We start from the raw sequence: 15,061 nt of genomic DNA on the forward strand, positions 1-15,061 counted from the left end.
TTCTCCTAAAAAAAATTTCTAAATTTTAAGAATTGTCATTTAGCTGTTTTCTGACAGCAAATTCATTTTAGAATACCGTACCGCCGGAGGTTATCAAAGAATGGTAATATGTTTTCACGAGTTCCCCTAGTTCATCTAAATCTATTTCGTCATCATCTTCACCCAAATATATTTCGTCATCCAAGGCATCATCTTCATTCGGATCCCTTACATAATCCAAAGAATGTTGGGTATAGAATGGGTATCCATAGACGATGCCTTTGATGACATTTGGTTCATTTTCCAAATCAATATCGACTAGACATCTATCTGGTATCGGAGAGTTGAGTATTTTGCTTATTGTTTCTATATCGGCCTATTATTGACATGCTTTTCATAATTCTCCCAGGTATAACCCTCATTAAATTGGGCTTGAATATGATCCTGTAGGAGAACTATTAATTCATATAAGGGTTGCATATAGATACGGCGTTTGACATTTCCCTTTGGTACCCTACTACGATCAAGACAAGGAATGCAGGTTTTTGTCAGCTGCCCTTTACCCTTTGACCTGAACTGGTTTAAGGGTAAGGTTTTTAAACATTTATGGCACTCCTTGGACTCCTCTTCCATTATTTCTATTTACCACAGCGGTAAATAGAAATTTCACCGGACGGTCTATTTTTGTTTAGGCACGATGCTGGCGGGTAGCCATCCTTTGGATACTGCCATTTCACGACTTGCTCTCCCTGCTGAAAAATAAGCAACCATCTTGAGGACATCTTCAATGTCCATTTTTGTAGAGGGCCTTGTTATGCCCAGGAACTTTCTACCTGCCATGGCATACGCAAAGGCGAACCCAAGGTCCACGACCGTTTCATATAGCATATCTAAAATCTCCTTTTCTTTCGATGTTACGTTACTTGCCATTTTATTAGGTGTTATTTTTTAGCAAAATTATTGCATCTTAAAGATGTCAATCTGAGGCTTGGTTTTGTCCTGTTTCCCCTGTTGGGACTCCGGTGCAGTGTTTTGGGGTTTGTTTTTACCCCTGCCAAACATACCAAACCCCCACGCTTATGACAAGCACGGCTATCGCTCTAACTCCATAGATGTGGACACTGCCTATTGACTGTATAGAACTGGCCTCAAAAGAGACTTTGACTGCTGGCTCTACAGTACCCTCTTGTTGTTTCATTTTTTCCTTCCTCTTCTTCATGAGTGCCGCCAGCTTGTGTCCCTGTGCAACTCTTCCTGGATGCTTTGGGGGCTTTGTAATGACTCTCTCTTCTTGTTTTTGTTCTTCCTCACTCATTTATTATTATGGTGACGTGTCCTCCGTCGTATTTCCCTCCTTCTCCGCGTTCTCTTTCTTTTTTTGGTACTGATATGTCTTGCCGTATGCCCCACAATGAGAATAGGTGCCAGAAACTTTCCGAAGGTACAATATACCAGTATGCCCAAGTCCGCGAAGGAGTCTTTAATAAACCGGTCATTGTTGATATCATTTTGCCTCCATTTTATCCCCCTGTAGACGCCAGGCGGTAATGGCCTCTTGCAAGCGTCGTAATTTGATCTGGTTGTACAACCCGCTTATCGTCTGCCCTGTTGAGTGCCAACTTGTTCGCCTCCTGGGTATGTACGTTATGGTCCTTATTTTGCTTCAGGATCTGGCTTTTGTGGATGTCAACACCCTCTTCCAGACATCGTTGATAGTCATCGAAGGTTATCGACTTCTTGGTGACACACCTCCTCACGCCCTTTGCTTTCCTGTCACCGCCATCTTTGGTAAGGCTCTTGTACGCATATAGCTTGTTCCTGAGGGTGATGAACTCTGTCATGATTTTACCACCCAGCTCATCTTTCATCAGACCCACAACCTTCTTGTTTTTCCCTATAGGGAGAGGTCTCCCATCATCTGCATTATAGCCACTTGTATCAAAACGTGCCTCAAAATCCTGCGCGATATCCTCATAAAAGTCGTAGGTTCATATATGGTACACAAAGCTGTCCGTACCCATATAGCATATCCGCAGCTTGCTACCGTATTTGGGCTGCATATAATTGCAATGGAATTCATACATCACCATTTTTGACATGTCAAGGATGGCCTGGCCTATATATACGAGCTTGTTCATCTTCACCTCAGTCTTGCACATCTCTACACCTACCAAATTTTTGCTAAACCTGCTACCACCCTTAAAATTTGGTTTCATTACAAGCTTTATATATTTATCCTCATTGGTGACTAGCTGGATGTTGCGGTGGTTCCGGATATTTTCCATCGTCTTGCCAAATACACTTAAATTCATGAGTTTATAAAAATCTTTTTCGAACTCGTTTTTGGCAACCGTTTTCAACCTTGTGTTGAGATCGATGTACCCTTTCAACCTTGCCTTCTGGTTACACCGGATCACTCTGTGCACTTTTTTGATCTCAAGCCCATGTTTTATAGCCTCATGAAGGGCTCTGATATGCACCACATATCTACGCTTATCACGTAGTTTCGGGAGCAGCTTCTCAACCTTATGGACCATCTTGCGTTCGGGTAGGAAAACGGTAGCTCATTATGTTTATCGTGCAGCTCCCTTGGGTAGTCTATATCTACCTCTAATATGTACCCCTGCTTATTCCCTTCAACGAGCTTCCCGATCAGCCTTTGGCCTCGACGTTTGCACCCATTTGAACCCGTCCGTGGGCAAGTCTTGATGCATCGCCCAGCCATACAGGTTGTTCGCATCCAGATATTGTAGGTAGGAGGACTCTTCATTGGGGTTATACTGACCTCCCATATACTTGTTATTGGCTTTGGCATACCGGTGTACAGCCTGGGTTATGCCTTCCTTTTATACCCTTCTCGAACATCAGGAGCATATCAGGATCGGTGAGAAGCTATAGCTTTTTACCTGTAAATTTCAGGGCTGCCTTCCATGCCAAGCCGGGTGCAGAGTAGAAATGGGCAGGATCAAGGCTGTAGTTGTCCAGTCAGACACCCCGAAATGTCTCGAAGACGTCGGCTAATAGCAGGACGTCTATTGTTAAGTAGATATCATGGTAGTCCCCCATAGTGATGCTATCGCCCTCTGGGGTAATGACATTCCATACATTTTTAGCATAGGTATAATCCCTGTCGCTGATACCTTTCATATTGAGCTGGCTGTAAAAGGCCTCCTTTGGTGGTAGTTCCAACTCCTCAAAAGCTGCCATCCATCCATGTACTCATAAGGGTACACGCCTTTTCTCAGCATCAGCCTGAAGACATCATCTTTTTCGATGAATTTGGCCATGGATGGTACATTTGGTTTTACCTAGTCTCTATTAAGCTGATTTTTACACCAAAACTTTGCCATGTATTCGGCGTCTATGCTCATGAATTCCAGGCATGTATCTGCACACTGTTGACATTTCATACCTGCGGCGTTTGTTCCAATGAAGTTACTTGCCAATTTGTCAACGCTTGATGCCATAAATCGACAACTATCGATAAACCGTATTTCTATGCTCTTGTACTTCTCACCATCACCATTTCCCATACCTCCAAGGGGTACCTTGATTTTCACGTTAAAAGAGATGTATTTCTCGGTATTTTCAGCAATACAGCCAATGTCCTGGGTGTCGTACTTCTCACCTAATTCCCGTATGAAGAGATGGGCATCATACCCCGATAAGTTATGGAATATCACTGGTATGTGGCCAGGTATCTTGTATTTGAGGTTGCATATTGCGTGCGGTGCGCCTCTATACAGACCTGTATAGTGGCAGTGGTCCCTGACTTTACGGTTATTGTCATAGTTATCAAAGGTTTTCAGGCAGATATGGCAGTGCGTGGCCTCGTCATGTTCCCTTTTTAGGACCTCCGTTAGTTTGGTCACGGGTTGCTGAGGGTATGTATTATAAAGTCTTTTCACTTCATCCTCGAGATGGTTCACGAACTTCGTCACACAGTCCTCACCCCTATAGACTTTTAGTGGATCCGGTACATCTCCATAAGCAAAGGTACTATAGGTGCACCAGCCGGATGGTACATGCTTGCTTAGCCTTTTCGTCTTGGTATCCCTTGCATCTTTTACCTGGACTAGCAGACTCTCGAAGTCTGCATATATGGCAAAGGATACCTTGAATTGCTGTTGGCCATCCCTGTAGCATAGCCATTTTTCAGCATCATTTGGCATTGTGATCTTGACTGCCTCATGATCGATGCAGTATCTATAGTGCTTGTCCCTCGATTCAGCCGTGGGAAAACCCTGTAGACATGAAAGGTAGAAGTGCATTGGGTTCCTATTCTTTGAAGTCTCCTCGCCCAGGAGCCTCCATAGACTTTTGACTGCCGTATAGTGAGTCTTTTTATCATCGATGATAAGCAATAGGGTCACCACCTTGGTACGTCCGTTGTGCACCGATCGACGTAGGATGTTGATCCTCTTCAGAACAAAAACAGAACATTCACCGCAATGTCGGGGTTATTCGCCTCGAATTTGTATATGGATATAATACTTGTTGGGAACTCTATACCATCCCAATTTTAAAGGTCTACATGATGCTTCAGCTTGCTTATTCTTTGTGGATCTTTTTCAATCTCATCATGATGCAGGGATGCTATAATGGCCCACTAGAAACACTCCCCATTCTCATTTTTTTGGTTAATAATTGCCTTTTTAGAAGCTACCTACTTTGGTAGTTCAACATACGATGAACCTCTCGTTAACCGTAGAGTATGTAAGTCTACATCAAGATATAGGATTTTAGATATTGTAAAGCCACTCCGGGGCAGTGCTGGATTTTCCACACCTGTTTTGATTTGGGCAAACATCCTATCCAGCACATTGTCCACGTCGCTACCCTGAAATTCCGAGGCCATATTGCTATGAAAAACCTTCTTCACCTCAATGTACTCATCATTAGCCCCCTCTATATTTGAGGGCTTCTTCCACATAATCCACAGGGATAACTGTACCTTTGCCGACCCCATATCTTCTACCTGGTCCCCAACCAAGGTTTTTACGTTTGATCGCAACATCCCTATATACCCATCAACATCGGCCCCTCCTATACCATTAATTCGGAAACTTCGGAAGGTCCTGTGGAGAGCATGTTTATGTTTCTTAGGTGTAAAATCTTGCCCTGGCTGTTCATATAGATAGTCTTCCTAAGCATCTTTTTCTACCTCATCACGGAGCGTATGCCTTGTGTTGGCTGACCTGTTATAGAAACCCATCACCCTGCGTTTGAATACTGCATAGGTACTTTTGACTCCTTCTTTTATAGGCTTTGGAACAGCGTCCACAAGCCAGTTGTACCATTCCCGCATCTTGGTCTCAACAATCGATCGATTTTTCGACAGCTCCTGTTTCTCGAATACATCCATCTCAGATGGGGGCAATACCCAGTTGTACCATTCCCTGATTTTACCCCCGATGGTTGGACGGGTCTTGGCCATCTCCTGTCTCTCTAAGACGTCCATATCCTCTGATGTTATAGGCCTGACCGGTTTCTGTGATACATTCTCCAATAAGGCAACCAATTCAGCTTTACGTAGTCTATAATACCCTGTAAATCCACGGGTTTTTCCATATCACGTAATTGTTTGACAGTGTATGAATTTATTCTTTTTATTATATACGCTTTTTTGTTTCGTCAGAGGATTTCATTCCTCTCGACCTAGCGTGTCTTTACTGCGCATGCGTTGATTTTTGTTAATCCACGGGTTTTTGCAATACACGTAATTGTTTGACAATGTATGAATTCATTCTCTTTATTATATACGATTTTTTGTTTTGTTAGAGGATTTCATTCTTCTCGACCTAGCGTGTCTTTACTGCGCATGCGTTGATTTTTTGATATCATTAGGGAAATTCCCTGTGCTAGAATTTTGCACTCATTTGATGCATTTTATGACGTCATTACTTAGTTGGGACTTTACCCTGCTAGGCATGGCTAGGTATGGCATGGTAAGGACTTTCCCCACTAAGTTTTGGATGATCGGGGATTTCTTGTGATGTCTTGTGGGCGTGCGCGTGCGCGTGCGCCTGCGCCAGAAGTAACATTTCTCTATCTCTAGGGTGCCTTGACATCAAAAATTGTCTTCAGTACCTTGCCTCTTTGGATTTAATTGCTTTTCTCTGATTCTTGGATAGCAGGAAGAAATGTCTTTTTGTACATCATTACAACATTCAGAATGCGATTCATTGAATGGTTGTGACTACCAATGACATAACTGCCAAGATGACAATCTAAAACCTGTTGTAGTTTGAACATAGCTTTACCTGCACAAAACTGGGGAACATGTTGAAGTTTCCATTTGTACCTGAAAACCAGATTTATACCGTCTTTTTATATCAAACAGGGACAATCCCTAAAAACGAGGGTAATGCTGTTTTTTTTCGTAAAGTTTTTCAAAAATATTTTTCACAATAAGCTATGTTCGAAATCGTATCTTTATTAAGACTTCGTGAAGTTGTAAGCAAACGGAGTCTTTTAACAACTTAGTTTCTTTTCTACAGGAGACGAAATTGGAATTTATCAGAATTTTCGCAATCATTTTCTGTAATGAAGTCATCGAATGTTCCATTCCAGTGTCCGTGTCAACAAAGTATTTATTCAATACAACTCAATAGTAATGGTAGATATACCTAATACCACAGAAGCAAGACAATAGAAACACAAGAAAAATAAGAAGATTTATTCTCAGAAAACACAACAACGATTGTCAAGGAAATCAAAGCAGCAAAATTTGGAAACGATTACTAACAGGAAAAGGAAGTTTAAAGAATCAATGTTGTATTTTTATGAAAATAATAATCTAATAGTAAATTAGAACAATGTGTTTTGGCAGTTACATGAAAAATTAATTAAATTAAATCGAGGCAATTAAATAAATGTGGTGTATGGCGGCACTTACGAGGTATGACATCACGTTGAATCCTCTCGTAAAATTTACAAATAGTATGATGCTTTAAAATGCTGGTATTAAGCCTGGAGGAGCTGACCAGTAGTTAGTGGGTAAATACATTCTTTACCTACTTCGTTTCCAGCGCCTGTTCATATCGCTTTCCTGATGTCAAAATGATACTAGTGTCTGGGGACGAGGTTGATTCTTTACTTTATGTCACAAATGGGAAACAACTAACATTTTTAAATTTACAAAAAAATAGAGAATTTGTGCCCGTATCACATTTTGTTGTGGAAATTAATGCATCAATGGCAACTTTGAACCTAGTTTTTACAGTGTTTTTAGATATATTGATATTATAATACTTTAGATCTTGGGTTTGAGGTTGGCAATCGCAGGAAAAAATCGTTCGTAAAACCCCGGCGCGAGCGGGGTCATTTTGCGTCCGAAAACGGGTTTGTCTCGCTTTTGTAACTATCGAGTTCATTGGGATGTGATCGATGCGCGAAAAATTCTGCGCATGATTTGTGATTGAGAGCATTGTTTTTTGAAAAAGTAAAGCCGATGGATAGAATGTTGTGAATCTGCAGCTAGAAAATATATATGCTATTTACATTTCTTAAATTATTTTGTTATATACCTTCATGGGTTGTGGTATGTGTACGTAGATCATTTTTCTAAAATACAAGATGGAGCCACAGTCACATCGGCTGAGAGTAAGTGGTAAACATGATAAAAGTATTGCTGGTTTATACGACATGGAAACCTCCTCACTTGGTTCGGGTCATTTTGCTGTTGTCAAACTTGCTCGTCATGTTTTTACTGGAGAAAAAGTTGCTGTTAAAGTTATAGATAAAAGTAAACTAGATGAAGTTGCTAAAGCTCATCTAAAACAAGAAGTGGATTGTATGAAATTAGTTCAACATCCAAATGTTGTTAGGTTGTACGAAGTTATTGATACACAATCAAAATTATACCTTATTCTTGAATTTGGGGATGGGGGTGATATGTACGATCATATAATGAATCAAAATGGAATTACTGAGGAAAAGGCTCGACACTATTTTAAGCAAATTGTGTCGGCAATAGATTATTGTCATAAACTTCATGTTGTTCATAGAGACTTAAAACCGGAAAATGTTATATTTTTCAAATCACAAGATTTAGCTAAATTGACTGACTTTGGATTTTCTAATAATTTTCTACCTGGAGAAAAGTTATATACTTCATGTGGCTCTTTAGCCTATTCTGCACCTGAAATACTCTTAGGCGATTCTTATGATGCACCAGCTGTAGGCAAGTATTTTAATTTAAAAGTACTGTACACTTGATTTGCTTCAAGAAACATTCTGTGGAAAAATCTGCCTATGCAGGACAGTTACAGCTTTAAGTATATGTGATTGTATTTCATTAGCTATCTTTATTATCCTTATGCAATCAAACAAAGCTTGAACATTGTAAAAACCACATTATTTGGGCTATTCTTGAGGAAAATAAGACACCCCTTGTGTGTCAGTTCAAAGATAGCTGACTCAATGAAATTTTGACTTTTTATGGAATATCTCTCTGGGGGCCGTCAACTAATGATTTTTGTCTTTTTTATCAGCATATGGCTGATTAATACTTTACCCCTCCCCCTCTGTAATGTGTCAACAAAATATTAAAAAGTACTAGTCGTTTAATCCTGCGGAAAAATCCAGTTAGGCTGAGAAAAAATAAAAAAGATGCATCATTTAAATTTAGTATTTATTGTATAGAACCTTAAAGCTTATTAAAATAATGTATAACATAATGTGTTTTTAAAAAAATGGTTAAGGAGACATAAGGGTTTAAAAATTTTGTTGATGTGAGCAAAGAACCAATTGACACAAAAATTTTTTTAAAAAAAACTTGTATACCAGTTTGTATTTCTATATTTGAAGAGGTCTCTTAAAGCTGATCAAGAAATTATATCAGATCGTGGACTTTTGACTAATGGTTACAGAGAATTAAATTCTCATTTTTAGTGCTGTTTTTACTAATTCCAGTGTTCTGCTTATCCCTTGCATACTTAATGTTTGTCTTGTCACTATGCGCTATTGTGTCTGCCTATGTTTGTGCTGTCTGTAATGTGTTTTTGTATGCTGTGCATGGTAGTTTTGTGACTTTTGGGTGGCTCCTGTGTCGTTATAAGTATTTTACCTTGTAGTTGTCTCCTGTTTAGTAGCCAGGGAAAAAAAATCTGAGCTTAGCTATATAATTAATCTCTGTAACTTTTTTAACCTCCTATTGACAAATACAAATTTTTTTCTTACTTGCTTACTTACTAGATATTGGTTAACTTTTTTTTAAGGGGATCAGGTTTTGAAAACCCAATTTGACCCTAGGGTGTCCCTAAGTTACCTGCATGGTGAAAAATAACTAATGTCACACCTCTTTCGAGTTATTAATTTAAGTTAAGCTATTGACATTAAATTAATGTTATTGATGTCACAAAGCTTAATTAGGATTTCGGACATGCTTTTTTGTGACTTTAAAAAAAAATGAACACATCCAATTAAGCCTGTCACAGACACAGGAACACATCGATGCACACCAGTCATGTAGCTAAGATACCATAAAAGTTGTTTCTGACAACATCTGCAAGTCATCATTGAAACTCTAAGAATGGATTATTTATAGCTTTTCTAGTCTAATGGATTAACAAACTCAAGTTAAATTCTGATTGATAAATAGCTGTTAAACAGATACTGAGAACGCTGCATTGGACCTTCTGCTAGTCACTACTGATTTAAACCATGCAGAACCCTCTTATAACCCTTTATAATTTTTGTTTTGTTTAGATGTCTGGTCTCTTGGTGTGATATTATATATGATGGTTGTTGGTAAAGGCCCATTTAGCCATACTAATGACTCTGAGACGTTAACAATGATAATGGATTGCAAATACCATTTACCTGATACTTTATCTGAAGATTGTAAAAGGTGTGTAAACATTTGACGACAAGTCTAGATGGTCACTTTTTCATTAATGAAAACTTATGTGTCCAAGTTTTATAGCCCTTACACATTGCAAGATAATATGTTTATGTTATTTTTACATCGATTGATTGTTGATGGCTTGTTGTTGCCGTATGTAAATGTTTTAATAATAATAATGCCAGCTCACTTCCAAGGACATGTAGGTTTCTTAAGCATACAAAATTTTCAAAAAAGGCATTTTTTGCTTTAAAAAAATAATTTTCTCATGCAGAGTATAAAATGTCAAATAATATTTTTAGACCAAGGAGAGTTGATCACCTGTTTTTACTGCGGGCTTTAAAAACACATGCATAAATATAAGTATTCACATATAAATTATTCACTTCTGAAATGAAATTTGTACTGTTTCTTTCCTTTGGACAGTTTAAAATGTTAAATGTGTCAAAAAAAATTCAAACAAACGAATCAAATAAAAATGTTTGATTCGTTTGTTTGAAAACAAATTTAATAACAAAAATGTTATTAATTTTGTTATGCGGAGCTGCATTTAAAATGAGCTAAAAAAAGTAGATTAGATTGCATAAAATTCTGACCAATTGTATGATAAAGAGAAAAAAGGTGTTTTTTTACATTTTATAAATTAAAATTTGACCTTTATTGCTTTTAATTTTTTGCTCCGATGGTAAATTTTTAAATCATTCTTACCATTTTTATTGTTACTATTTTCAGCTTAATTTCAAGAATGCTGGTACGTAAGCCTTCTGAGAGAGCTTCATTGGATAGTATTGTAAACGACAAATGGGTGACGTGTGGACATATTGAGAAAAAGTCTCTGTCCCCTGCCCCTCTGATATCAGAAATTAGTATATCAAAAGAAATACACTTAAAGGTCTTGAAACAAATGGAGATTGGAAACGTAGCAAGTAAAGAAGAAGTTGAAAAGTATGTGGATTTTAAAACAAATCATAGATTGTTAAGCACAAATTTAAGAATTTTTGCATTATATAAATTTAATTATACCAATGTCAATATACCCTACCGTTTTCAATTTAAGATGAAGAAAGAAAGCAAACCCCTCTTTCAAACCTCCTTAGTAAATTAACGTTCAAACGTTGCAAAATCCGCAGAAACAGACAGATGGCAAAATGTTAAAGCTTGTTGAAGAATGTTATTTTTTATGTTTTTTAATCATATTACATTGAATTGAAAAGAATCATCATAAAGAAGTAGTAATGCCAACGTAGATATAAAGGTGTTTTTTGTATGATTTTCCATATTATTTCTACTTAGATCCTTACAAGAAGATAAATATAACCACACAACTGCGACCTACTTCTTGCTAGCAGAGCGTATTTTGAAGAAAAGGCATAACTATGCTGCACTGCATGTTAGATTGGAGCAGAGACACTCTTACCCATATGAATACATAGCCAATAGGTTTGTGACTTTAATTTCTTTTATATATCGTATTTAAAAAAGTATCCAACTTAGGATGTTAAAATGCTCAGGTCAACGCTGAATAAATTGCTCCAGGTTGAGGTACCCTTTGTGTTGAAGGAGGCTTATACAAAGAAAATGAGCCAATGGTGTTTTTAAACAAATGTAAAATCCACATTTAATTTTAACATAATTTTTGTATCTGATTCTTGAGAACACGAAATTTTTTTATGCTGATAAACATAAAATTTCGTTTCACAATGATTTTTTGTCCCTCTCTTTTTATTTCAATTTTTAAGTTTCTGGATGAACAACCACAATGGATAGTCGAAGTCTCTAATAACAGGGCTCTTTTGTTCATTTATGGTCTTCGAAAAGAAAAAATTTAAGCATGTTTCAGTACATATTTTTTTAATAATTTTTTGTTATGTTATTCTTTACCACGTTGCAACTATTAAATATATCTTAACCAACAGCTATTGCTGCTTGATAAAAAAATTGTTATGAGTGAAGCTGTGTTAAAAAGAACTTTTTAGGGATGACATGGTATATCCATGACCAAATGTTTTTTTTTTCATTTTTTCAAATTTAAACCCTTGTTGTTAAATATATACATTGCCCAGGTCACAGTGACACATAAAAATTAGATTACTAACCTAATTTTATGGTCAAAAACATGTATTTCGCAGTTACCGTAATTATGATTATGCATAAGCGGATTGTGATTAAAAATTGCTTGAGTAAGGTCGTAGACATGTTTTTTTTTGTTTGTGTCTTATTTTTATCTTCTATAGAATCTACAACTTGTAATTATTTTTAGAACATTGGACCTTGAAGCTAATTGCAGTACAATCAGTGAGGATACTAATACTGAAACATCCGATGTGGAATACCGTCCACAGTATCCTATTGTGAATGATTTGACGAAAGAACACTCGAAATCAGACGAGTGTTTGAATGAAAACAGCTCGTCATACACCGAGTTTCAGCTGGCGCCGGCTCCTCGTTCTCATAGACTGACATATCCTTTGTTTGGAATGACGAAAAGTTCGCCGAATCTACTCAACGAAATCACTGAAGAGCAGGAATCAGAATTAGATGAAAGCCCCCGTGGATCTCCGTTGCTTCAACGCCGTCCATCGCAACGCCGCCGAACGTACCACAATTGTCGGTTGTCGCCTATACACAGTCGGCGATCGAGTTGTAGTAGTTCTGACGACGACGACATGTACATGCTGTCTGATAAAAGACGTCTTTCTGGTCAGCATTTGACTTCTGTGACCGTCCCTCGTAACACGTCTCAATCAAGTAACAATACCAACTCCGGCCACAACAAAACTACCGAATCGTCTAAACGAAACGCATCACACACCGACGACACCATCAATGAAGATATTTTAAACGAGAAAATGATGTCCCTCCTCCATAGTGATTTAGAAAACAACAAAAACATAGAGAACTTGTTACTACCAGAGGTGAACTTAAAGTTATCCGGAATTGCGAAATGCACGTACGGCCGACATTTTAGCGATACTAATCTCACGTCGTATTCTATGCAGTTGCAATTAGCTCTGGCTAAAGGTCATAATTTCAAAAACGGAAAGTACCATAGCAGTAAGTGTTCCAGTGATACGAATTTGGTGTCGACGCTTTGTAAGAAGACTTCTCACGTATTACTGTCAGATTTTCTAAGAACTAAAGATTTTTTTAAATCATCAAAACGTGGTCGAAATAGCAGTAAGAACTCGTCTAGTTTATCGCTGTCATCGCCAATTGAAGAGGAGCCTGACGGAAAACCGAGTAATTTGCCGAGTGAAAACTCTTTTTCAGATTTACGCGAGGACCAATTCGGTCCTGGCGACACTGCTCTTGATTCGACATCCGGCAAAAACAGCATTTATTCAATTGATTCAAGTTTGAAATATCATCAGAGTGATAAGCACAGCGAAGTCGTTGAAAGTATTAACCTATCGGATCAAGTGGGCATTACTGATACTAGACTTGATGGCACGAAATGTAGTGTACACGCAAACATATATAACCGTACAAATCCAACAGGAAGTGTTTGTTGTTCCCTTGTGTGATTTAAACAAACTTGTTTGCACTGTAAGAGCATATCAATAGCAGTCTAGTTAGATCTTTCGGTCAAATCTGATTTGGACCTCCCGTATAATTTTTTACAGCTCTTGTGCACTAGAGATAACAAAGGGCTAAAATCGTCTTGAATTACTCGTTTCTGCTACTGCGGTACTACACTTCGTTTAACTAAACTTCATACGCACTAAAAAAGTATGGTTAAGGTAATAACTTTTTACGTTAATACCCTGGGGTATACAGTCCCTGTAGCTGGTGCTCTCTTCAACCTCACAAATTTGCGTTTTGATTTTGCATACATCCCTTTTTAAATATTTTTTCAGGGAGAAAGTAACAATAGCACGAAGATTATTTGATTTTGTTTCTTTTTTGTTCCTATGTGAGGCTTTGTTTCCTTTTCAAATCCTCTGTTCTATATTTTTTGTCTATATGTGGTTCGGAAGTGGTACTTATAAAAATAAAATGCACGTTTTAAATTATTTGACCTGATTGGTTTATTTTGTAGAGGAGGGTGTTGACGCTGCTTCTCTACAGGTTGTTTTATCAGGTTTATTATGAAATTGTTATCAGCGTGCATGCATGTGGTTTTTAGTACTTTTAGTACTAGTTTTAATTATCATACATCTCCTTTCCAGGCTGTCTCATTGTTATTTCATTGACGTTGAGAGACCTGGAAACGAGGTTCGCTTTTTTGTGTTCATTGTTCATTAGCTGAATTTATGAAATCTGTAAATACATGTTACAATATGTTTGAATCAATTATAATAATACTATCCATCTATAAATTACTTTTTTGTTTAAGTGTCCCTCAGTTAATGGTTGATGGTACTTCAACTTAGCAATTGGAAGCGTTTTATTGAATACCGTCAGGGTTTCTATCCTGTAAAAATATTTGTTTTAAGTATATAAAATAGGTTCCAGGGCTTCTTCGCGCCAATCAGTTAAAAAAACAGTTGATTTGTTCGATCTGATAACTCCGAAATTTTCCAAAATTTGACGAACCTTCTGCAATGACGCAAAATATTTCTGCCTGTGAAGAGCTATTATATATTCTGTAATGAGTTAGGTCAACGTCAACTAAGTTGGAGTAGGGCATGAATAAAATAACGCAAATTTTTTAATCCTACTAACAATGTGATAAACCGATCTTAATTTTTTGCCATTAACTTACATGGTTTTAATGCAAACATTTGTTGAATTCTGATGCGTAAGTAATCAATTTTTTTGCCTAATTAAATTGGGCATAAGATTAAGGGGACTTGGCAAACTCTACCAGAGTTAGGATAAATGTCCAATCGTCTATAATAGACAAAATTTTACATATTTTGCTATTTCTAAAATAAGCAAATTTTTAGAATGGTTAGTAGGTAGATTGCTTGAAGAAGGCCTAATTCAACATTTCTCTTTGGCAGTCACAAATTATCGGGCGTTAAGGGCGTAATCCTAATTGTATAAATTCAAAATGGCACCCATAAAAGCGAAAGAGAAGTTTTAGGGCAGTTAGTTTTACTATCAACCTTCTGACTGGTGAACCTCCAAACAGTATATATCTTCATAGCTAGTTTGACAACTTTTAATTATTTTCTTTTTCCCCTTATATATAGCTAGCTTATATAAGCTTAGAGTTGTCTCAATTCAGGGTTTCTTTTATCCAGAGAACTAGTCTATAAACTATCTAGCTAGCTAGCTAGCAGCTAGCTA

General features: G+C 37.5%; 1 protein-coding gene across 1 annotated transcript; it reads left to right on the top strand.

The window, feature by feature from the left end:
* The first annotated feature begins 7,383 nt into the window (after window positions 1-7,383).
* Window positions 7,384-14,145, top strand: LOC130614140 (SNF-related serine/threonine-protein kinase-like). Its single transcript, XM_057435546.1, has 5 exons — window positions 7,384-8,164; window positions 9,691-9,832; window positions 10,559-10,771; window positions 11,120-11,266; window positions 12,087-14,145. Exons 1-5 carry the CDS (start codon window positions 7,558-7,560, stop codon window positions 13,348-13,350), a joined length of 2,373 nt encoding a protein of 790 aa, XP_057291529.1. The 5' UTR covers window positions 7,384-7,557; the 3' UTR covers window positions 13,351-14,145.
* The last annotated feature ends 916 nt before the right edge of the window (window positions 14,146-15,061 follow it).

This window comes from Hydractinia symbiolongicarpus, chromosome 11 (assembly GCF_029227915.1).
Source record: "Hydractinia symbiolongicarpus strain clone_291-10 chromosome 11, HSymV2.1, whole genome shotgun sequence".
NCBI lineage: Eukaryota > Metazoa > Cnidaria > Hydrozoa > Anthoathecata > Hydractiniidae > Hydractinia > Hydractinia symbiolongicarpus.